Source organism: Oenanthe melanoleuca, chromosome 1 (assembly GCF_029582105.1).
Source record: "Oenanthe melanoleuca isolate GR-GAL-2019-014 chromosome 1, OMel1.0, whole genome shotgun sequence".
Lineage (NCBI taxonomy): Eukaryota > Metazoa > Chordata > Aves > Passeriformes > Muscicapidae > Oenanthe > Oenanthe melanoleuca.
In genome coordinates this window covers 96712315-96735585 of record NC_079333.1, presented here as the reverse complement: position 1 = coordinate 96735585, position 23271 = coordinate 96712315, and the positions used below count along the sequence as shown (strand labels likewise).

Here is a 23271-nt window from a genome sequence, read left to right as displayed (position 1 = left end):
TTTGCAGTGCACGTGGAGTCGGTGCTGAACCACGTCCCTCAGCCCGAGTACAGGCAGCTCCTGGTGGAAGCTATTCTCGTCCTGACCTTCCTGTCCGACATCGAGGTGAACAGCATCGGGGGCATCATCCACGTGGACAGAATCGTGCACATGGCCAATGACCTGTTTCTGCAGGAGCTGGTGAGCTCAAAGGGCACTGGGGGGGAAGCCTTCTCCTTTCAAAATTATCCCCAGCTCTTTTTTTAATGTGCATGATGAATTTGATTTTGTCCTGGCTCTTCCTCCTTTGTCTCTGACAGACTAAATCACTTAAGTATCTTCTGGAAATATATTTGGGAAAACTAATGTAAGAATCATGGGAGATTTAAAGGGAATGAAGTTGTAGTGGCTAACTAGCTCTGAAGTACAAGGGTAGATTGAAGTGAAGTTCTGCTTTATCAAGGCATTACTACTACCAATATTTGAGTAATCCCACCGATTCCCCCCAGATGACAAAGATCCATGAAGTTATATGTTTTTCATTTGCTTCCACTGATCCAACTAAGTCATGTGGGCCCTATAGTAATCCTGATTAAGGTTTTCATGAGGGAAAAGAGAATTTTCAATACTTTCATTGAAGTGCTTTCAATGTTCAGCACAAATAAAATATCATAATGTGGTGGGGGTTTTTTTTCAATAAATAAGCATGCATATCTAACATTGCTCTACTTCTTTGCTTGTGTCTTTACAGAAATCATTTGGAGCTACTGGTAGTATCTTGGAGAAAGACACAGCCACAGGAATTTGCCACTATTTTTATGACAGTGCTCCCAGCGGAGCCTATGGCACCATGACTTACCTAACAAAAGCCATAATTATTTATTTACACGATTTTCTGCCCAGCACAGGCTGTGCAATGCAGTAAATGATGCCTCACATGGGAGGGAAGGCTCAGAGGCTCTTCCTCTCCAGTTCAGTGTCACAAACCCCTTGGTTGGTTGCTGCCTGTGTGTGTGCCATGCACTCCCTGAGCATTTGGCACTGCTGGGGATGCTCTGTGCACACCTCCTGCTGGGGACAGGGAGCTGGAATTTGGCCTGGTTGTAGGAGAGTGTGCAAGAAATAACAAATAATGAGGCTTATTCTGCCCAAAGTGCATAAATGTAATTTGTATTAAATTAGCAAGAATTATACAATTCTGCCAAGGGCAAAGCAGATTACTTTGTGGAGATCAAAAGGCATAATAAAATGAGGGAGCTGCATCGTGGGCATAGTCTCACAAATAAGAGAAGTGATGGAATTCATTAATTTTTCTCCTGCTGTGTGTAAATGTACATCATTGTGAATCACTAATGCACAGTGTGAAACATCCAGGGAAATGTAAATTAGAGGAGTAAGAATAACTTGAAATAACATGATATTTCTAATACACTTTTATCCTGATTCTCTTCTCATTTGCACCTAGTCAGTGCAGGGCTAATACCTGTAGGGACAAACATCCTACAGTATCCACTAATTTGAGAGGATAGCCTCTGTCAGGAAGCCACATCTGTCTTTAATCTGAATAGCTTTCTTCCCTGCATCCCCAAGACTTTGGAGGCAAACTCTCAAGACTCCAGATTCTCCAGTGTGACAGTTTTATGCCTGTAATCCTTTCCTCTGAATGGAGCAAGATAAACCTCTTTCACTTGAGCACCCTTTCCAAGTCTCCTGATCATTTCCCTTGCAAACAGCCTCAGAGTTAAGAATTGCATAATTGTGGCTTTTCCAGTGTAGCATGAGTTTATAAAAGGCTTTGATGTTCCTCTTTGGTTTTTTTGGTTGGGTTTTTTTTTTAATATTATTGTCTTTCTTTTTTCCTTTTCCATTTTTTCTTTTTTTTCTTTCTAGTTTGAAGTCACAGTGGTCTCATATAATTAGGAGCTGGGCTGCCTGGAAGTCTCCCTGCAGACAGTTCCCAGGTTAATGCTGTGAGTTGGGAAGCTCTGACATGCTGCAGGAGTAGGTGTGTCCTGCATGGGAATCACTCTGTGACCATTGAAACTGAAAACAGAGGTAGGCAGCCTCTGGAAAGGAAAACCCTGCCTTGCCCCAAGCACTGGCTGTGCTTTTCCTTGTGCCTTTGCTTTGCCACTGGCCACATATCAGCATCTGGCTAACAGCTTAGGAAAGTGGCAGTAGTTTCGGCATGCCATGGCCACAGACAGGCTCTCAGTAGCACTGCTGCCGTGTGAGCAGAAAAGATCAAAGAAATTCTGTCCTACCAGGTAGAGGGGAAAAGAGCAGATAGGCCTGTAAAAATAAGTGCTTTCTGAGCTAGGTAAGCCTGATAAGCTGTTTCTGTGAGCCTTCCCTCCACTCTTTCAAAACATAACCGTGCCTTTTGTATACGATTTATTTTTTTTCAAACAATAGTGTGTGGTGCTTTTGAGAGTAAGGTTTGTGTTTCCAGTAGAAGTAATGTCCTGTCTCATTTGCCAGCCCTCATGGTCCCAGGAGGTCTGAGCTCCAAAGGTCTGCATGCCTGCTGTCCCTCTATGCAGTCACTGCTGCTATAGCAGTATCTGGGAACTGGCTCAAGAGAGTGTAGGTATAGGAGGCCTTAGTGTGAGGTGATTTAATGTTTTTTTCAGAGACCAGAGGAGTTTGGTAGTCCAGAGCACTGTGTTAACCACCATGGGAACCATGGGCCTGTGCAGGGGCCAGTATAAAGTGACAGTTCAGGTACAGTTAGCACTTGGGTGTGGAAGTTATTTTATTGGTGTGGTGCCTGTTTTGTAAGGGTTTGCCTTTGTTATTATTTGGTTTGGGTTTTTTAACTTTTCATATGTATTGTGAGAGCTCAGTTGGCTTGTTTCCCAGTAAAAGGAAGTAAAATCTTTTTTCTAGTTTAAGCAGATGTGACACTGCAAAGCATAAGCACAAAAAGAGCAAGGTGAGGTTTTTTTTATTGTATGTGGTAGAATACAAAAAGTAGTAGAAGTTAATTTTGCTTTTCTTCTTGAATCCTAAATTGAGAGAGATGCAAGATGACATTTTTCTCAGAGTTGTAATTTTTTTTTTCCTACTGTGTGAATTAGTTTTCAGAAACAAGAAAGCTGATGTTAGTTTTCCATGAAGCTGTATTGAAGTCTAAAGCAATGAAATATATGGCTTAACGTGCCTGGGCACCCCTTAACACTTCTCTGTTTTTAAATGGGAGTGTCGTTGGTGTCTTTATATCAAATTCATGGTATGACCTACGTTATGGTATATTCATGATGTTTTATGAAGTATTTATGTGGTAATTTGAAGAATTTAGGTGTCTGGTGGTGCAGGGTGGTACAAACACAAGATCAGTGGAAGGCAAACTTACATTACTTGCAGACACATCAAAAGCATCACTGATGTCCCTCAGCTGCTGGTCCCACAGTTAACTGTGAAAACCGAATGGGTGGAGTACAAAGTTTATCTGGCTTCTCTCCTGCTAACTGTAGTCTCCTTTTTAAGGGAAAGAGTCCTGCTTGTTCCTGGAAGGTGCAGGTGAGCCACGCAGTCCTTAGCTGCCCTGCAAAGGAGAAGCCCCTTTCTGTGGAGTAGTGAAACACCTGGCCTGCCCCATGTGAGCATGGGACACTGTGGGAATGTGTCACCCCTCTGGCAGTAGCCAGGGCCTTGAGTGAAGTGGGAGCTTGGGTCAGTCCAAGTGCAACCTTGGGCACTTTTTGGAGTGGTCAGCAGGTAGGAGCAGAGTTCTCAGAAAGCAGGAGAGAGATGCTACCAGTGGTGGCATCTGTAGCTGTAAAGTGAGAACTTGGCATTCATCTGCAGGCTGATTCAGGCTTAAAGGACCACTCACATCTGGAATATTAAGTAGCTTCTGCATAGAATCATGACTAAAAAAGGGATTGAGGATGGAGGTTATAGAAGAAGAGCTTCAGCTCAAACAGTTTAGATTTAAGAACCAGCAGCAGTGCGTTTTCCCACTCCCAGTTTCAGTCTCAAGTGGCATTTATTCCCAGCCTTAGATGTTTCACAGTAAGTCCCCCTGTCTGCTGTCTGCTTTGGCTCAATGATTCAGCTCCTCTCACCTCAGTCCGCATCCCCTCTCAGGAGGTGATCCGTGAGGCCAGTCCCATTCATGCTAGGTTCAGGAATGTGTCCTTAGTGGGGGACATCCACACTAGAGACTGCCAACCATCCTCCAGAGCTCCTGTGTCTTGTTGTACAGCCTGGCTTTGTCCTCTTTACTGGGGCAGGTGGCAAAGGGTGACTCCAGTGCTGCAGTGTCCAGTTTCACCTTGTCACTTCACACCCCCTGCATGCAAGCCAGCAGGGGAAGCAAGATCCCATCACACAGTAGTGTTTGGCCAGTGGAAGTGGAGCCTTTTTGTCACTCCACTGGAATAAGGTGGGACTGATCATCACAGTGCATAGATCAGAATAACTGCATGCTATAAATACACATTATGTATTACCAATGCCATTAAAGTTTTACTGTAAATTTTGTTTGTCCTATTAAAGACTTTTCTTTCTCCCAAGGCAGTAGAAATAATTGTGTGCATGTTTGTTCGTTCATCTGTCAAGTTACAAAATACTTTTGGAAAAGTGTTCTGTATTTAATAGTAGAAAATAAGATTTAAGAGAGACAGCAGTGCATTAAGCTTAGGCTGCTATTACATTCTGGGATGATAAACTTGGAAGAGTGCTTTTTTTGTACTTTCAACACTTCTATTAAAAAAGCACTTTATGTGCATTGGATTTACTGAGGCTGAATGAGGTAATACTTACCAAAAAGCTCCTGATTTGATGTTGCTTTCAGAGGGGAAGATGCGAGAGAATTAGATCCAGATCTCCTGACTTCTCCCCCTTGGGACTTGACAGGGTTGTACTGGCAGGAATGGGAATATTGACTTGCAGTCAGGGAAAGAGACAGGAATGTGAGTGCAAGAGTCTTCCATCTTGCTGACTTCCAAAACCTCAATTTCAGAATTTGTCAGTTTTCTTTTCTTGGTAAAGAATTTATGTTTAACTATATGCAAGAATATTTAGACTTAGTAGTATCAAAATGTGTTTACAAGAAACCCAGTTCATCTTCAGGAACAGTGTTCTATGGTGTTCAGGGCAGGGTACCAAAACATAAAATGCATAGACACCCCACTCAGGCATTGCTCAGAAAGCTAAAGCTTTATTCTGTGATCTGTCGTGTGTTGCATTAACATGCTGTGAATTTAGCTTTAGGTGACGAGTTATCATGGAATCACCAAATCCCAGAATGGGTCATGCTGGAAGAGACCACAGTGAATCATCTAGTCGAACCTCCTTGCTTAGATGGGGTCATCCCATAACACATATCCCAGGACTACATCCAGATGGCTCTTGAATATCTCCAGTGAGGGAGACTCCACACCCTCTCTGGGCATTCTGTTCCAGTGCTCGGTCACTGTACAGTGAAGATGTTCTTCCTCATCTCAGATGGAACTTCCTGTGCATCAGTTTCTGCCCATTGCCTCTTGTCCTATTGCTCAGCACCATTGTGGAGAGCCTGGCTTCATCTCAGAAACAGTTATGGTTGTTTCATAGCTCCAAATCCCAACAAATGCGGGGAAAAGTAACTAGAGGCAAGAGGAAATTTAGTGCAAGTGTAAACACCTTTCAACCACACTCCTCTAAGTTGTGCCTAAGTTGTGTAAGCTTTCGAAGGAGAAGAGAGTGATCTGGAATGATTTAATTCTCTGCATCATGCAAAGAGCAAGATTAAACACAGAACTACCCGTTTTAACCAGATGCTTCTTCCGTTTTCTATTCCTGCAATGGACACCCCACAGCCAGCCTCTTTGTGCCTGTTCCATCACCAGAGTGGGTCTGATATGTTCCATGTGGTGATCAATGCTTTCAGCTGTCACTAAGGACTGCTGACAGACACATACCAAATCTTCTCTTCCTACACAGCTGTAGGCACGACCTTGGCAATCTTCATGGATTAGACTGATGGGGGGAGATGCCACCAAGAGGAGGGGGTAAATTGAAAGGTCCTGGCAGTGTGGCAGTGACACAGTAATACTGTAAGTGTGGGTTTTCATCTCCTCTGTCCATTATTAGGTACAGATCATCCTGGAAGGGCTAAATAAAAGCTTGCACACTGACCCTATCGAGCAGTCCTTTTATGACTAATGACAGCAAGCTGAGCTTCCAAGACAACCCACAGGAAGTTCTGCCTTTTCAGGAGGTTGCCTTTTTCTCAAGTCTGTGGACAACATGAAAGGCCTCTAAAAATTCATTGAAATCAATGTGGCCATCTTTGTTATAGTCTATGCTGAGGACTAACTTGTCAATGGAATCATCCTGTACATCAATGCCCAGGTGAGAAGTGAAGAGTCTCCATGTCTGGCTGAATTCCTCAAGAGAAATAAAACCTAAAGGAGATAGAAAATAGGTTGCTTTGGCAGTGCTGTTTCCCCCTCCTACATAAACACACACAAGCATACTCCTTCACTGCCATAAAGTTACCTGCCTACTGTGGTGGGGTTAGTTGCTTCCATGATTGATGCAAATTATTACTTCAGGTAATGATTTAATGCTTTTTGACAGTGGAATTGAGAAAGCAGTAAAGAGTAAGACTGGAAAGGAGAAAAGAGCCCCAAAGAGTGAAGCCAATACTGGAGCTGGGGTATGTGAGAATCTTTTCTTGTTAGGCTCTGTTAACTGTCCCTTATATGGTTGCAGACTGACTGCTTAAAATAGTTTCCACCAAACTGGAGAAATGACATCACCTCTGGTTCCTCTATGTTTAGAAGCCTTAGGGAGGAAACACAGTGGGGAAAAGGTAATTGGTATAGGCTCCTTAGAGTTGACACAGTGAAGTTACCTGTACTTACCTGAGTGATCTTTGTCAATGATGTTAAAGATAATCTCCAGATCCTTTCTGTATCTGCACAGTGTTTCTGCCAAAGCTGGCTGAGCCTGGTTTTGAAATCACATACAAGAAGCTATTCAGATCTTGGTTTGAGTTAATTTAACCAACAGAGCATCTATTATCGAATTTCCATTTTCCCAGTTTAACTTGTCAAATATTAACAAAAAAAAATCTTTAGGCTTGAATTCTCTGGAATGACACTTCAGTGTCTTGCCCTGAGGAATAATCAGATAAAACCTGTCACTTTCAGATGACAGGGCAAGGGGGAGCCCTGCACACCTCCTACCTTCAGTAATTATTTGTGGAAATAATCTTGGATAATCTAGGGAAGACATGCACTCATACAAAGCACTCACTGTACAGATGTGAATGGATCCTGGTGTTTAGGAAAATTATGGTGATACCTCTGTACCAAAGCACTGTGCAGCCATTTGGTAACAACTGGGCTCTGTAGAAGTGACCTCAGATACCATTAAAAACATCTAAAATCCATCAACAAATATGACTTCCTCCCACAGGAGCCTGAACTGCCTCTGGACTTGTTTAAAATGCTCATTTCAAAGAGTAAGGGTTGAGTGCTCTGGGCAGGATTTGTCACATCTCCTCAGCTCCGTTATCTAAACGCCCTCAAGAGCCAACAGAAAGTTAAGAAGCAGTTCTAGCATGTGATTCATCCAACCTATTTTAAGCTTCTACCTTAGCAGGGAATGATGATTCGTACCCTAGCAGTGCTCATTTTCCTCCAGTGACTATAAAAGGAAGCTCAGCAACTAGTTCAGATGTACATGTCTACTTGTTGGGCCAAACCACTGTCTTGTGCTTCAGTTTGCACCAAAAGTTGTTCCTCCAAGAACTGCAAGGAGGTGTTTTCCTCTTTACCTCTTTTATAGGTTGACCCATTTTCAAATCATAAAAACATGACATGAAGTCAACTTCTCCATCTGGGTTCATCTGTGCTAACTGAGACCGCAGCATCCTCCAGGGCAGTTCCAGCTGTAGGACAGACTCCATCGCTGCAGCCCAGTCGTTGACAGAAATCCTGCCTGCCAGAAGGGGTCAGGTCATGGTTAAAAGTACATGACACAGCACACATCAGTCACACACAAAGAGTTACAAAACAAAAGGATTTTCTCTAAACTCTGAGATAAAAGCCCTCATAACAAAGGAGCAGTGGGGTTGGACTAGGCATTTCCACAGGTCCCTTCCAGCCACAAATTTGTCATGCTGTTCTGATGTTCAGCATGTTTTAACACCTTTTGAGAAAGCCAGATTATGCCATGAAGAATATTTCAGGTTTCACCTGAGAAGCAGTTAGTGACATGTGGCTGAAAACCAGACAGAAATATGTGAAACAGATGTTCAGTGGCCAAAGAAACATCATGTTATTGAGTGCCCTTGCAAGGACACAGTCAAGTCAGAAGCCATCACAAGGAAAAGTTGTATCTGTGGCAGAAATCAACTTCTTGCTTCTACATAAAAGATTCATCTATTAACTCAGCACTGACTTTTCTTCAGCTGAGGGGTGAGTGTGTGTCTGCTGGAGGCATAGGCAGGCAACTTTCTTCAGATACTTCCTAGATTCAGAAGGACACCCATTCCTCCCCTCTACCCGAGACCCCAGTTCCCTGTCTGACACATTCTGAAGACACTCCTACATGAAGGTGGTGATGATTTTGAGCTTCTGAAACTAGATTTGCTTGCCCAAACTCTCTACCCAACAGCAAACATAATTTCTTTATTTGCCTGTGTCTTTCAGTTTTCTTTTTCCTACTTCCCCTCAAGTTGTTTGGAGCTAAGTCTTCTCAATGCCCATCCTCCTCTGTGGTCCTGAAGAACAAGGTCAACCAGCTCTTCTGCCCTCAGCCTGACACTGACAAGGCAAGACTCATCACCATGGGGCTTGTCCCCTCTGCCTCCCACACATGTGGAAGCTGTTTTCCCCATGTGGCAACTGGACAGAGAGGAACTTGTACCTGTGCCATTGACGTCGTATTGTGCAAAAGCACTGGTGAGTTCAGACTTGTGAGCATAAATCTTCTCTCGTAAGGACTTTAAGGCAGATGATTCAATTGTACCTACCCTAGGAGGAAATCCGCAGATTATTAAAGGATTAAAATCCTCTAGCATTTTATGCTTTTCAACACTAATTATAAAATTTTTACATCCTTAAACATACTATACCCTAAACATGCTACATGTTAAAGTAGGATGACCCAAAACACTAGAACACACAAGACATTCAGGGAGCAGGGGGAACCTCCAAAACCAACAATGCTCCATAAGAATAATCTGAGTTTATGAGATAATTGAGTTTATGCAGGTAATTCTAAACTAAATGTGTTTATCTAAAATGATAAACTTTTGAGACTAAATTCGTAACAGGATTTGTCCAGATTAACACTGCAGCCTTAAAGCAGAGAGGTGCAGGCCATTTACGAGCCCCTGATTAAGGTTAGTCTGTTCTAACTGCTTACCTCACCTAATTACCTTTGGGAGTTTCTCAGGAAACCAAGTTAAGCACTTCGAACATGTTTTGTCTACTGTATTAATTTTTAAATTGTAAAATAGAAAACCGGTGAGAACTAAGGAAAATGGATGCCTATTAAATTATTCAGTCAAGCTGCAGATTTGTGGCAGGTACACTCACATGTGAGGCGAGTCCACACTCACTGCATGCAACACAGATCTTTACCTCTCCCGGAGATTCTGCCTGCGCGTGAACTTGCTGACCTGGTACTGCACAAACCGGGGGATCAGCTCGGGATTCAGCTTGATGTAAGCGCCCCGGTTACTGCCCTCTTCATAATAGTTAGAGGCAGAGAATATGGTGATAACCTGACAGAGGAAAAAAGAAACTGGATTGGCCAGAACGGCTCTTCTTGACACTTATTTCTGGAACTGATCTGAGAAAAAATTCCAGGTTACAAAATTATGTGACTACATATAAAACTATGTAATTCACCAAATTGCTCTTGCCTTTTGAGTCAGAGTTCTGGGCCTTTATTTTTGACCTGTCAGACTTCAGAGAGCAGTGAGATACAACATGCTGCTTAACAGAAACTTCTTTCTAAGAGAGACTTGGTTTTCAGGATTCTTGTTGGCCTGTATTTTGGCCCAAGCAGGGCCAAAAGAGAAATCAGTAAAAAAAGGCTTCTAAAGCCTTAGAGCATCTCTTGACCTGTATTTATACACAGCTCTTAAGGGCAATTTTGTTGATGTCCATTTGTTTTCATGTAAGTAATAAATTGGTCCCCACTCTCTAAAGCCTAAAGAATTTTGTAACTCGGAACTCAGGATTTTGTTTTAACATCTATCTAGGGCAAAGTTCCCCCAAACCCAGTTTAACAAAGTGACTCTCTTTTTTTAAAATAAATTTTGCAGACAAATCTACTGTGGATGTTCCTGTGAAATTCACAGGAGAATTCTATTTTACATGGAAGCATCTTACCTTCCCATCATGACTGATCTCATAACCTTCTGGCTTAAATTCATGAGACCTGATGAGCATCTTCAGATTATACCTCTCAAACAGCTTGGCAGTGACATCAGGACCAAAGTAACAGCCTCCTCCTCGACACTTGTTTGGTGTACAGCCATTTTGGCTTCTTGGATCACTCCATAGAATGTCAAGGATCTATAAATAGCAAACTCAAGCAAGGAGGATTGACAGTAGGGGAAGACTGACAGGCTATGGCTGTCTCAAGTCCTGGCCACAGCAGAAGCCCCACAGTACTGGGAGAAAACACATCTGAGCTAACACATAGGTCTTGGGGTTTTTCCTTCCTTCAGGTGCATATTCTTTTGGGCTAAGACATTACAGTATAACAAAAGCTCTATATTGGCTCTGATATTCGAGGTGAAATGAACAGCCAGAGGACAAAAACTTCCCACTTCTGAGTAATCTGCCTGTAGGTCTCAGGAGCTAAGTTGCTTTTTTGGGCTATATCAGCATTCAGCTGCCAAAAGCACATCCAAAAAAAGGTGCTTTATCTCACCAACAATTGCAGTCTGACCTGTTTAAAACAACAACCATTTATCTACCAACAGATCCAACCACATGAGGGCAGGCAAATCCATCTCCTACTGGGCAGTTTCCTCCTCCTAACAGCTAAGAAAAGAAAATACCAGGTGAATTTTATTTGTAAGGTATAAAATTCCAAGCCTTTACTACCTGGTCTACAAAAAGCATCCAAAAAAAACCTAATAGGTATCCAATATACTCCTTAGAATGGCTGTTTTCCTATGAAGAGACAGTTCCCTCAGACTCATAAATACACTGCCTGAACAGAACACCTGCTGAGTTTGTGCGGGAGGGGTTTACTATCAGCGTGTCTTTGGTTTCACCTACTTGTTTCCATTCCTTCAGGGCGGGGTCTGGAGGCAAATTTGAGCCTGAAGGCTCAGTGAAGCCCGATGAAGAGTTGTGTTGTGCCTTCCCTGCAACATGCTGGTTGGGAATGTGTTTACTGGGTTTGGTCGTGGGAATTCTCTTCTTTGTTTGGTCCTGTCTATCTCTCACTGACTTTGGTGGCCGCATCAAAGATTTCAACTAAAAAAAAAAAAAAAAAAAAAAAAGTTACCATCACCCCGACAAAAGATGGTACAGAGATGTTGGCTGAAAGGCACATCAGCTCATGTTTCCTGTACTCAGGAAAACTCCTTGAGAGTTCAACTAATGTTTAGTCTCATAATGTCCTCAATTCACAGGTTTAGGAGAAGCTGCAAGTATGTGGCAGAAATTTTGCTTTATAGCTATCAATAACCAGGCTCTTCAGAGCTGCTTTCATATTCTTATCCAGACACACACACTTGTTCCAAACACAGTCAATCTTAAGGTCTCACTATACAGGAAGGGGGCCTGGGCTCAGGGAAGACACTTCAATGCCCAGCTTCACTGAAACAAAATACACATTCATATTGTACTGAAGGTAAAACTCCATTCACTTTTGCTCTCACATAGGACGATGCTGTTAGATTAATTTGGCTAAATTAAACAGAGTACCATGAAGACAATTATGAAACTGATTAAATATTACATCAGGCCTTATACTGCTAAATCAAACTCCTCAAACATGCATGGGCATTTGCTTTTTTGGAGTGGTGCACTATAGTTCCATGAATGACCATTAATATGGATTCTTCTACAGGGAATGTCTTCTCATTTGAAATTCTCTCATACTAGCTTATTTCCAGAACAAAGCTAAAATAAACCCTAACACCAAACCAACCAACCAAAAAAACCCAAACCAAATAAAAACAACCCACCAATAGAACATACGCAGTCCACAGACGCCCAGATTTACTCTTTAACAAAGGACTAATTCAGAATAAAATGCACAACATGGGGTTATTTGCCAGTGCACTGACCAGTACTTGAAACCTGTCAGCTGCCAGCTGTACCAATTAAAATATATCACTTGGCCTTGAGTGACACTGCCCTGGGTTGTGGCCCACACATGTCTCATTAGCCACACTCTCCTGTGGCAGCAACTTTGACCTGTTAGTTATGCATTTCACAGATACTGCATCAGAAACATGCAGAGCTGAGTCTTGGTGAAACCATGGGCAGAATTCAGCTCATGGTTAGGACACCTCCCACCTCTATCTGTAAGTTAGGCACCCAGTTCTAGTGCAGTGGTGCAGCCAACAGAGCCTAGACTCCAATTCATGCCCTTTTTCATCTCTTTAAAAAAGATACACAACTGACTGACCTGCAAAGCATTTATTTCTGTTTTAGAAAATATGAGGGTGACAAAAATAGCTCTAGATTCCACAGACATTGATGATAGGGTACATGAAGTTGCTCAAACATTGGTCTCCTATGCCATCTGAGATGCTCCACTATGTCTGTGAATTAGTGTGAGGGGGACAGACACAAATCTAGCTTAAAGGGGACTGGTGGAGGGGACATAAAAAGAAGACTTTCTTCAAAGGCATGCAAAGGCCAGAGGGGACATCCCTAGCCAATGGGGCACTTTCTTGAACAGCACTGGAGATGTGTGCCTAAGTAATGATCTCCACCAGATCTCCTGGATCTCCATTGACTATAAGGAGGCTCAGCACCTGATCACAAGCAGACACCTTGATTTAGTTGTCCAAAGTGAGACCAAATCCCACACCATTTTCCACTGATTTGAAAGATCTGTGTTTGCTCATCATTTCAGAAAAAAAACATTAACATTTCTGTCTTCTACTGAAAAGCAGTAGATTCTGTTTTATCAAGGCCAGTTCTAGAATTTTGATCTTTCTGGAAAAGCTCTCCCACATGAACAACGCTCAGCTGCTGCGAAGGGAGCGCCTCACAGGTGGAGAACTTCCCCCACACAACAGATGGCAGAAGCAAAGCCCCAGGAAAAAAGCAGTGCTGGAAATATGTGGCTAGATTAATTTCTAAAATATTTAAAGGAAATGCCCAAGAATCAAGTAGTTTCCATACTTTCTGGCTAATGTGTTATCACTGCAGGAGGAGGCATCTAAAGCCTTTAGCTATTTAAGGTCAAAAGACCCATGTTATCCAGAGAGCCAGACAATTGGCTCTCAACACCTAGTATAACCTTCCTTCCTAAGCCCTGATTTTGAAGAAAAATTGGGCTATTATTTTTCTTATATGCCTTATACTGCTGCCATTTCCTTTTCAAATGCAAACGACCTGATCTGAGAATTTGTACTGCAAAATTTTTAAAAGAAAACAAAATTACCCTCACATGAATATGTACTCTTACCTTATTTCTCTCAAGTGCATTCAGGAAATCCAGATCTGTAGTGTCTGAAATCCCCCATGTAGGATAAGGACTTTGCTATCAATTATAGTGGCAAGGGGAAGCCAGCTAAAAACATCTCGCAGAAGACACAAAATCTGTTTCCAGTGGTCCTGTAAAATATACTCTTACATTAGATCCTATTTCTGACAGATTCTGTTGCTTCTAGGTTCAAGATTTTGCTGAAGTGTCTGCAACAATTTATATGAACAATTTTGTTCAGATGCTATCCTGAACTGCAACCCTGACAAACATGTTCTGACATTTACTTTAGGGCCATTTGATTGTCTCTGTTTCTTTCATGTTCATCGCTTTTTGTGTACTTAATTGGTCTTATGGATGTTACTTATTTCATCCCATATATCTCTGGGAGAGACTAGCACTTAAAATAGTTTTGTCAGATATTCCACTGATAGGCCAAAATAATTTCACCTACATCACTAAAGTAATTCTCTGCTACATCTAAATAAATTGGTTTGAAGTTTTCTTGTTTACACAGGTTTTATTTTCCATGTGCAAGACTACAAAAAAATATAGGGGAAGGAGGAAGAATCTTACCTTGTACTTCTTCGAAACTTCTTTTGTGAAGCCATATCTGAAAATAGGACAGCATCATGAATTAGTTTTCAGTATGCCCCTTCTGCATGGTTTCCTGTGCTATGGTGTTTTCCTGGAGTTTTCTAGCCCCCTTTTTCACCTGCCATTCCATCTCACCTCAGTTGAAATGTCCTTTCCTCCACTCTGTCTTGAGAATTGAGTTAAACTGGTTTCTTGTACATAAGAGAGGCTGGGAACAGAATCCAGCCCCATAATTACTGAGAGGCCTTTCTGCCAGTTCTACCTTTTACATACCAGAGAGAAATTCCAAAGTAACCTGATGGTGGCCAAAAATTCCCACAAAACCTTCAGGGAATTTTTGTCTTAAATATAATATCATTATAGAATCATATAAGAGAATATGATATAGGTATGGCATATATCATAAAATAGTTTGAGTTGGAAGGGGCCTTAAAGATCATCTTATTCCAACCCCCTGCATTGGCAGGGACAACTTCCACTAGATCAGATTGCTCAGAACTTCATTCAACTGTAAATGTCTTTCCCCCCACAAGGGACAAGGATTTTGATACCTCCTTCTTTTAACACCAAGATATCCTTCATCAAGGGGCATTTTCACAACACTCAGCTTTCAAATTTACCAATGTGCAGCACTGCTAATCAAAATGCACAGCAAAGAGTGATAGACAGGAATACATCTGTGCACACCATATCATCATAGACATAGTAAATATTTTCTGCTATTTTGGAGAGGAATTTTTCTACCTTGTAGATTGAGTAACTGATCTTGGTTTATGTTTGTTGTTTTTTGGAGTGTTTTCAATTAAGTGCTGAAAAAGAAACTATCATGTGAAACTGATTCTCTTTTGTGGATCATTAGTAGGACTTGCCCATGGGCCTCTAACCCAGGTGCTAACACAGAGGCCTGGGTTAAAACAGCAATACATCCTGTGTGCACACATCAAATGATCCAAAGGGTACAGCAGGTTATCTACCAGTCAGTCACCCAGAAACTTTCTGGAGGGGCTTAGAATTGTAGGGAGTAGAACTGAGGAGTTCTCACATCTCTGAGATGCTTTTTGTTTCCAAATCACATTTTGACTACACCCAGAGGCACTGCCTGTGCTCATTCCATTGGCTGCACTGCACAGCTGAGTGCATCATCTGTGTTAGAAAACAGGGTGTCAGCTTTCCTGCAGTGACACCTCCAACTAATGAAGCTCCTCTGAGTAGAAGGTAGGATATTACCTGCCCCTTGTTAGAGAAGTGAAATCTTAGTTCAAAGTTAACTAAAATATCAGATTTTGCTAAATATGTGCTTCAACTAAAATATCATCCTTCATCCTTCCTTCCCCAATTTTGATATTCTGGAAGCTGCACTAAGCCCTCTGACTTCAATGAATTATGATTAGATCAAAGACAAGACATGATTCCCATTCAAATGTTTGTGTGTAGTGAGGATGTTCCTTCCCCACACACATGCTGAAAAGGCAAAGCTACATTTGACTACTTAATAAAACATTATTTCTGTTATAGGGTGTCACAGTGGCTAAAGTAGCATTCAAAAGCTCAAATATTTCTAGAGATAGGCCAGATAACACCTGCCCCCGCCCCCAAAATCTACCTCAGGTTCATGATGTAGTCTTCATGGTTTCCTCTATTCAAGTGTAAATCATTGGGATAGATTAGAAGAAATGCAAATAGGATTATAAGTATTTCCATAGAATTTTTCCCTCTGTCAACAAAATCACCATTAAAGACATAGCGGTTTTGTTCTGAAGGCAGACCATTCTGCAGAAAGAAAAAAAAAAGGGGCATTTAGAGAGGCTGCTGTCCTACTGTAATAAAGGAAAATGCATTTAAATGAGATCCCATTGCTAGAAATTCTGAAAAAAACCCCTGCATAATACAGAGATCTAAAATGCAGCATTTCTTTATTTCCACTGCTTAGAATAAAAACCTTCATTTAGACAATCTGAGCCATTAGAGAAGAGAGGACCTCTCTGGCTGTTCTTACAATGCCATCTCTAATCCTTTCCTCTACCTATTAAATTAAATTGAAAGGCACCAAAAGGAACATCAGTTTTGTAGTAAAATATACATTTTTGTTAATGCAACTGTTGCCAGGAGATTATGCACTTGCAAACAGAAGGCAGTAATTCAGTTTGAATGGAAGATAAGAAATACATGAAAAATTACCATGCAAGTTTCAATGGATTTTGTATATTTACATAGTTTGCAGTGTATGCTTCCAAAACTCCTGAGAAGGACTATGGTCCAGAGGAAATAAAATCTTAAGACAGAACTTTGAAGTATTTGATTTCAGCTGCTTTAATCTTGAAAGTACTACTTGAACTTTACTCATGAGAGCCAAGATATACTTGAAAGCTCACAAACCTGAGAGGTTGTATATACAGGTATTTTTTACCTTACTTTCTTTCTGAAGATACAAAAAATGCTTTGTTATAAATGGTGACTTAGTAAAAACAAGTATTTTGAACTGATGGTATGTTTTATTAGATTAATTGCCAACACATCAATGGGTGCCATCAGCTTACAGAAAATATAGCACCATCTACATATGTAGCTTCATCATTTCCAGTCAGGAGTATCAGTATTTCAACTATGACTTACCGGAAAACGGAAACCTCTGTTTTCTCAATTGATATGCACAAGAAATATCAATAGAACATCTACAAAATTACATTATAACTGTAGAAGCCACTCTTAAAAGGTTTGGCAGCATTGCAAGACATCCCACTTTTTGAATATATCTACGGTATCAGTGTTAAGCCTTTCTTGTGTTCCTAAGGCATTACTGGTATTCTGCCTTAGTGGGTTTATTGCAGGATGCATGATGTGGTCAGGGACTCAATGAAATGTGTAATTTGAAACCTTATGAGACTATCTTTTTTTGTCCCGATCAGTGTCCTTTTATGTTAGGATGCAGTAGTGAACCCTGGTCTCTCTATACTGGCTGCTGCAAATTCAGTTTCCTTGGATTTTGCTACAGCCTGTCCTGAGCCCTTTCCAAGTTAATGTAGAAGGGGCCTGTGCTAGCTCTGTGCTCACAGGAGTGGCAATGTATGAGACTTCTAATGGGTTGAAGTGATTTTAAAAAGGAGAGGATGGATTTCAGGAGTGGAACAGGCAGCAGAAACTCAGCAGTAGTTTTTGTAAAGGTGGATAAATAAATAAAAGCTTTGCCTTAAAACTTGCATGTGAATTCACCAGCAGATTGTGAGTATACACACAACTACTCTAACTGCAGTCCTCATGGAAAGACACATTTACTGGGACATTCTCCAGACTCTATCACCCTTCTTTTGGAAAAGCTTTCGCACAATTTGAGTTTTAAACAAATTTGGTTTGGACTTCCAACTTCAATGTGACATTTTAGTTTTGTTCCACACATATGCACTCTGCTTTTCTGTGGTTTCAACCAACAATGAGAGCAAAACTAAATTAAAGGCTGTTGCAGCCTGTGACATGTCAGAGAGACAAACAAGACCCTCTAATGATTAGCAACTTGCTGCTGGGCATCATTACTGTATCTCCTGGGTTAGTGATTAATTAACTTCCGTCTGTTGTTGGCATTTTCTACTGCTTCAGGCTATTTCTATCTATAGCATCCCTTTAACAATCTAACTTTGCAATATATAATTTAAAATTCAAGTGTTTCAAGGAATACCAGGAAATGCTGTAATTTAATGAAGATTAATGCAGGGAGTGAATGAACCTCACAAACTGGTTATTGAGGGAAAAAAGGTATGTGTCTTAGCTTCAGCCAAACCAGGTGTAAAGATTATACACCATCTGCAGCATTGTATCAATATGCTGTGGATTAACATCTCTGTGTGTTTGCTGGGGGTGGTTGGTGGAAGTGACAAGCCTGGTTTGCATGCAAACCTCCAGAATCCATTTCAGCTCTGCACAGCAGAGCTTGTGCAGACCGAGATCACTCCCGTGGCATTGTTTAGGATTGCACCCTCTTATTTAAGGTAGTTTGTACCAACTCGGAGAATGAAATCCCTTCCAACTGAAACAGAGTTTGGAAGGAGAAAAATAATGGATCCCAGAAACCAGCTGGGTTTGCTGCTCATCTAAGCAAACTCCTTAGAGGGGACATAAAATAGTGTCATTTAATTTGCTTCTAAATCACTAATCAGCTCTAACATATGTTCTCTATATTCTCAACTACTTTGAAATGATAAAACATTTGCCAATATTATTTGGTTTGATGGAAGGGACTCCCCTAGAAGTTTAACAGAAAACAACTGGGTGTTATCTCTAATCTGAAATCAGTGGGAGTTTTGGCTCTGAATTTACAGAAGTCAGGATGAGAGTTGCTTCTTTTTTTTTCTCTTTATAGCATCCATTAGAGGCGGGGAAAGAATCAGCATCTATTTACTCCAAAAAATAAAATGCTGAGTGATTGCTGTTGTAAATATAATTGTATCTGAGCATTTATCTCCAAAATAGTCGTATTTCCCATTCCAGGTTCTTTGTTTGAAACCAATATGTATCATACTCCTATTCCAGTTTTGAAAAGAGGGCTAAACGACTAAAAAACTGCAAGCCAAGGACCAGCTAAGGATGGTTGATTAGTAAGAAAAGCAGGGCTCTATAAAAAGTCTGATTATACTTTAACAATACTTCAACAGACTTCAAGTGTGCACTTGGGCAAAACAACCGCATTTACATTCAACAAGTGTCAGACTAAGTGTAACAAAGCTGGAAGCAGGGGGAGAACTACATTCATTTAAACACCTGGTTTATCTCACTTCAGTCTCCATTCAGTGCAGGATCTGACACAAACCTGTTTCTCACTCCCCCACCCCCCAGAAAGCTCAAATCAAAGAGTACCTACTCAATCACAGGTGGTGATTCATCCTGAAGATAAATGTGAAACTAAATACACAACATTTCCTGCATCTTCAGCTAAACATACAATTGTAGAAAAGTTAGCCTGGAGCTTAATTTGTTCTACACATCAGTAAAACAGAGCTATGCTTCTTTAGCATGATAAAAAAGGATATATAAAGGCAGCCCCAAGTACTTCTATTTTGTGCAGACCATGTGACAGCTTCCAAGGCTTAAAAAGCTTTTAAATATCACTCTTTCCTGTTTCTTGCTAAAAATAAGAAAACAAAAACAACCTCTCCCAAAAAACAACAACAACAAAAAATCCAACAAACCCAAAAAAACAAACCAAACAAAAAAAAAAAAAACCCAACCAAACAACAAGAAACCCCAAACCAACCCAAAAGCAAACCAATTAACCTGCAGGTATCAGTGGAAGGCCTAAATGAATCCTTCTGCATTTTTTCTTCAGTGTCAAAATTATCTATGGTGTACTGTTACATCTGGAACTCAGTTAGCTCCTGATTTTAGCAGACTTCAGTAAATATGGAATTTAAAACAGTGGCAGAACTTTGGAGACTTTGCAAGGAGCCCTCTTAAATTTTGGCTCATGCTGCAGTTCAGCATTCAGGAAAATAATCATCTCCTTGATCTACTTCAGAGTGAGTAGGAGGATATGAAGAAGGAAAAGCTCTGACAAAGACACCAAATTGTTTCAGGATTTGTCTGTGTGATGTATGCACACCACATGAGCAGTTTTAAAGGTGATAAGTCTGTCACACATAAATAATAACAAGTCATAAAGTGAAAAAGCTACATCTCAGAGTACCTACTTACCTTATAGAATATCAGCAAAAGATCATCCAGGTTTCCATGCAAATCTCCTACAGGAAACAATTTTTTTTTTTTTAAATTTTCTCACAGAGGAAGAATCTGAATTATAAAACTGGAATTAGTTGGACCTAATAAATTTCCCCCCATGTTTTCCTTATGTATATAAACAAAAAAATGCCACTAAAAGACATTTTGAAATATAGTAGACTTCTACATATTAATGGGTTTAAATTTACCAAAGTAGTCCTTTTTATACTGCACAACTGAATGCGTTTCAGTGATGGGGTTTGATTACTACCAGCAGGAAACGATGGAGAGTGTCAAGATCTGTCCGTGCCTCTGTGCCTCAATGCTAAGGCCACAGGAAAGACAGACTGGGTCCTTTTTGAGATGTTTGTTTGGAACAGGCAGGGGGATTTCACCCCAACACAAAGCATCACTGCAGCACAGATCTCTTGTGCATCTGACTGCATATCAAACTCACAGAGCCAGCCTTCTCATGTCTGAGAATCACCACCACAAAGTTGCAAAACAGTTTTAAAACCTATCTTGTGATAACTGGCTTTTACCACCAATGATTAGGAAAAGAGAAGTGACATTTTTATGTGTATATGTTTTTCTGTCCAACTTTTGATTAATTATGAGCCTGCTGAATTTGTTCTAAGGGATCTTTCAAGATATGATAGATATTTAGTACATACATGGATGCAAACATTTCAGGTATATATTTAATCTGCATTATTAATTTGAAATTATAAGAAATTGAGAGTGATACCTTAAGGAAATTAACATTTTGAATCAATTATGCTTAAAAATGAGTTATCTCTCTTCTGCATAGGCTCTTTCTGGTGACAAAAACTTTTAGTTTCAGTACAGGAGAGGGATCCCTTTTAATGCTGCTTACATAGTGCAAATGCAATACAAACATGAAGAGGAATGTTTATTTAACAAGAACACGTTGTGTTGTGAACAAGCATGAATCTGTGTTTCCTTGATTTGGAAGGGGGTCTTGTTGGCTTGGTTAATAAATTATTGTTTATACAAAAACTCATTTAAACAAACCCTTTCCTGGCAATCAAAGTAGGTCTATAACCACATCTTAAAAAACATTATTTATTTCACATGTCTCACAGTACCTCCCTTATACCACTTTACTATTACACAGAGCACACTCTGATAGATATCAAGAGTTATGTCACCATTATTGTTCTGTTTTTCAGCTACTGCATTTTGTGTGAAGTCAGGATACTGCATCCTGTTATCCATAATTTACAAAAGTGTAACAAAATAGATGGGCAAAGAGCTCTTAGTTCTTTACTGTATGACACATTATTCTGTGCAACCAATTTGTTGGTTGTATAAAGACTAATCCATCCTCCTGGGTCTCCTTAGAAATGAGGGGTTATTATCATTTCAATTTATTCTAGATAGTCATGCTGTCAATGAAAGGTCTTTTTTTGCCACCCGTATTAAACCCTCATTAAAATAATTACAGACTAAATTATGATTAAAATCATTAAAATCATTACTGAGTAAGGTCTTTTACTCAGTGAGAGGAGAAAGAGGTGAGACTTACAGCCAGTGATCAAAATACTTGGTGGCATTTTAGAGGTGGAAGTGCAGGAGTATTTAAGCTGCACTGCAGTGTTAGCTGAATTAATACTAATTCATTCAGAAATGTTAAACAAGAACAGGAAAGAGGAGGTGAGGGAATCTCTTAAAATATACTTACTATGACTCAGGAACTTTTTGTTTGTTTGTTTGTTTGCTCCAATTTATGTATTTGTGGGGGAAAATAAAATAAACAACTTTTTAAAGGGCATTGAGAATTTTCTTCTAATGGCAAAACTTGAAAATGTCAGTATCATTCCCTAATCACTTAGAATATCAACCCATAGCCCAAAACAGGTATCTTCTTTGGCACCTTACCACAGACAGTTATCTCCTTGGAATAGGAAGTTGAAAGATGAGTGATATTTGGCATCTCCTTGAGAACCCTCCTAGTTTCACTTAGCAGCTGCAGTACATAGCGGGCATGAAGCAGCTGTGAAAGAAATAGCAGGTAGAAAAGGAAAACTTCTTTGAATTAGCAATAGGTCTGGCTCTTTTATTAATATCAGACATGCACTGCCAAGGTTATTTATAGTGCAGATCTCCAGACATGAGTACGGGATTTATGGCCTACAGCTAGGAATTCAGAGTGTTCATAGCTTTGCATTTGCTTCCTAGTGAATGGACATGGAGCCCTTAGTGAACTTGTTTTACAGATTTTCCCACTTTATTTATACTGTACTCTTTCTACTCTTCCTGTTTTTCAGGAGAGATAAGACTTAGAGAGCACTCAGAATCATTGCATAAGGCCATCTGTTTAAAGTAACTGGGGAAAAAATAAAAAGTATGTCATTCTAGGTGTGAGTAAACAAACAAACAAAATCTCACAAACTCCAAAACACAAGCCAACAAAAAAAATCCCCAAAGGCCATAAATGATATTTCAGCGAATTGCAAAAACAATGACAAGAAAACTCCAGTAAGGCCTGCCTTAGTAAGAGTTATCTTCCTGTTCAGTGAAGAAGTTATAACAATGCAACGTTGAAGCTTCTGGTCTTCTCTCATGTTTTTTATGAACATTTTGTCAGCTGGTGATTTTTAAAGTTTTAATTCCAACAGAGATCTGAGGAATTTTGGTAGGGGAGATAGATGAGCTACAGAATGACTTTTCAAGATTCATGTTTTTAAGCAAATAAAAAGGCCAATTACCTATGACTGTTTCCTTAATAAAATGCCAGCCATAGTAAGAGAAGGGAGAGTGGACAGTAAGGTGAAGTCTGGGTTGGCTCATTTATCACGTGCTTTATATTTGGTACTTTTTGAAAATCAGCCTCCACAGAAAATTACTGGAGAAAAATATTCTTATTTAGTAAATTAAAAAGCACGATACACCCTTGCCCCTTTTACAGAGCATATTGTTAAGCAGAAATGATTACAAGTCCAAACAAAGCTGTGCCATTTAATGCCTCCCTGCTCCACCCTCATCTTGTGGGCAACAAAAGGACTTGCTCAGGAATACAGAGAATGAGAAACAGCCTCCTCTCTGTCTTGGAAGCTGCAGCCCAACCTGCAGAGATTTGTGCTATCACTCTGTTCTGCTACATTAGCAATGCTTTACAGTCACTCCACTGTTACGGCAGAGTCTTGCAGCCTGCAATGAGGTGATTGACCCTTACACCTCAATTCCTCTAAAAGAAAGAGGTGAGGGACAAAAGACAGAGAACCAAACAATGAACACTTTTAACCCATAAAAAGATGAGAATTAGTTTCTATTTTAGCTTAGCATACCTTCCCCAGTCCTGCACTCTCACTGAGAACCCCTGCCTTGCAGCAG

General features: G+C 40.4%; 1 protein-coding gene and 1 long non-coding RNA gene across 2 annotated transcripts in view; one reads left to right on the top strand and one right to left on the bottom strand.

Moving 5' to 3' along the window:
- Positions 1–13: 13 nt before the first annotated feature.
- LOC130254487 (uncharacterized) lies at positions 14–1410 on the top strand. Its single transcript, XR_008840748.1, has 2 exons — positions 14–180; positions 731–1410. It is a non-coding gene; the product is annotated as an uncharacterized LOC130254487 (long non-coding RNA).
- A 4353-nt stretch (positions 1411–5763) lies between these two features.
- The window catches only part of PPEF1 (protein phosphatase with EF-hand domain 1), a 37246-nt gene continuing 19738 nt past the window's right edge, over positions 5764–23271 (bottom strand). The window contains 13 exon segments of the mRNA XM_056494065.1: positions 5764–6374; positions 6837–6921; positions 7754–7917; positions 8848–8954; positions 9567–9709; positions 10323–10508; positions 11223–11423; positions 13597–13646; positions 13649–13745; positions 14191–14227; positions 15815–15981; positions 19891–19937; positions 21817–21931. Of these exon segments, the coding sequence (XP_056350040.1) occupies positions 6181–6374; positions 6837–6921; positions 7754–7917; positions 8848–8954; positions 9567–9709; positions 10323–10508; positions 11223–11423; positions 13597–13646; positions 13649–13745; positions 14191–14227; positions 15815–15981; positions 19891–19937; positions 21817–21931 (1593 nt within the window). The 3' untranslated portion in view covers positions 5764–6180.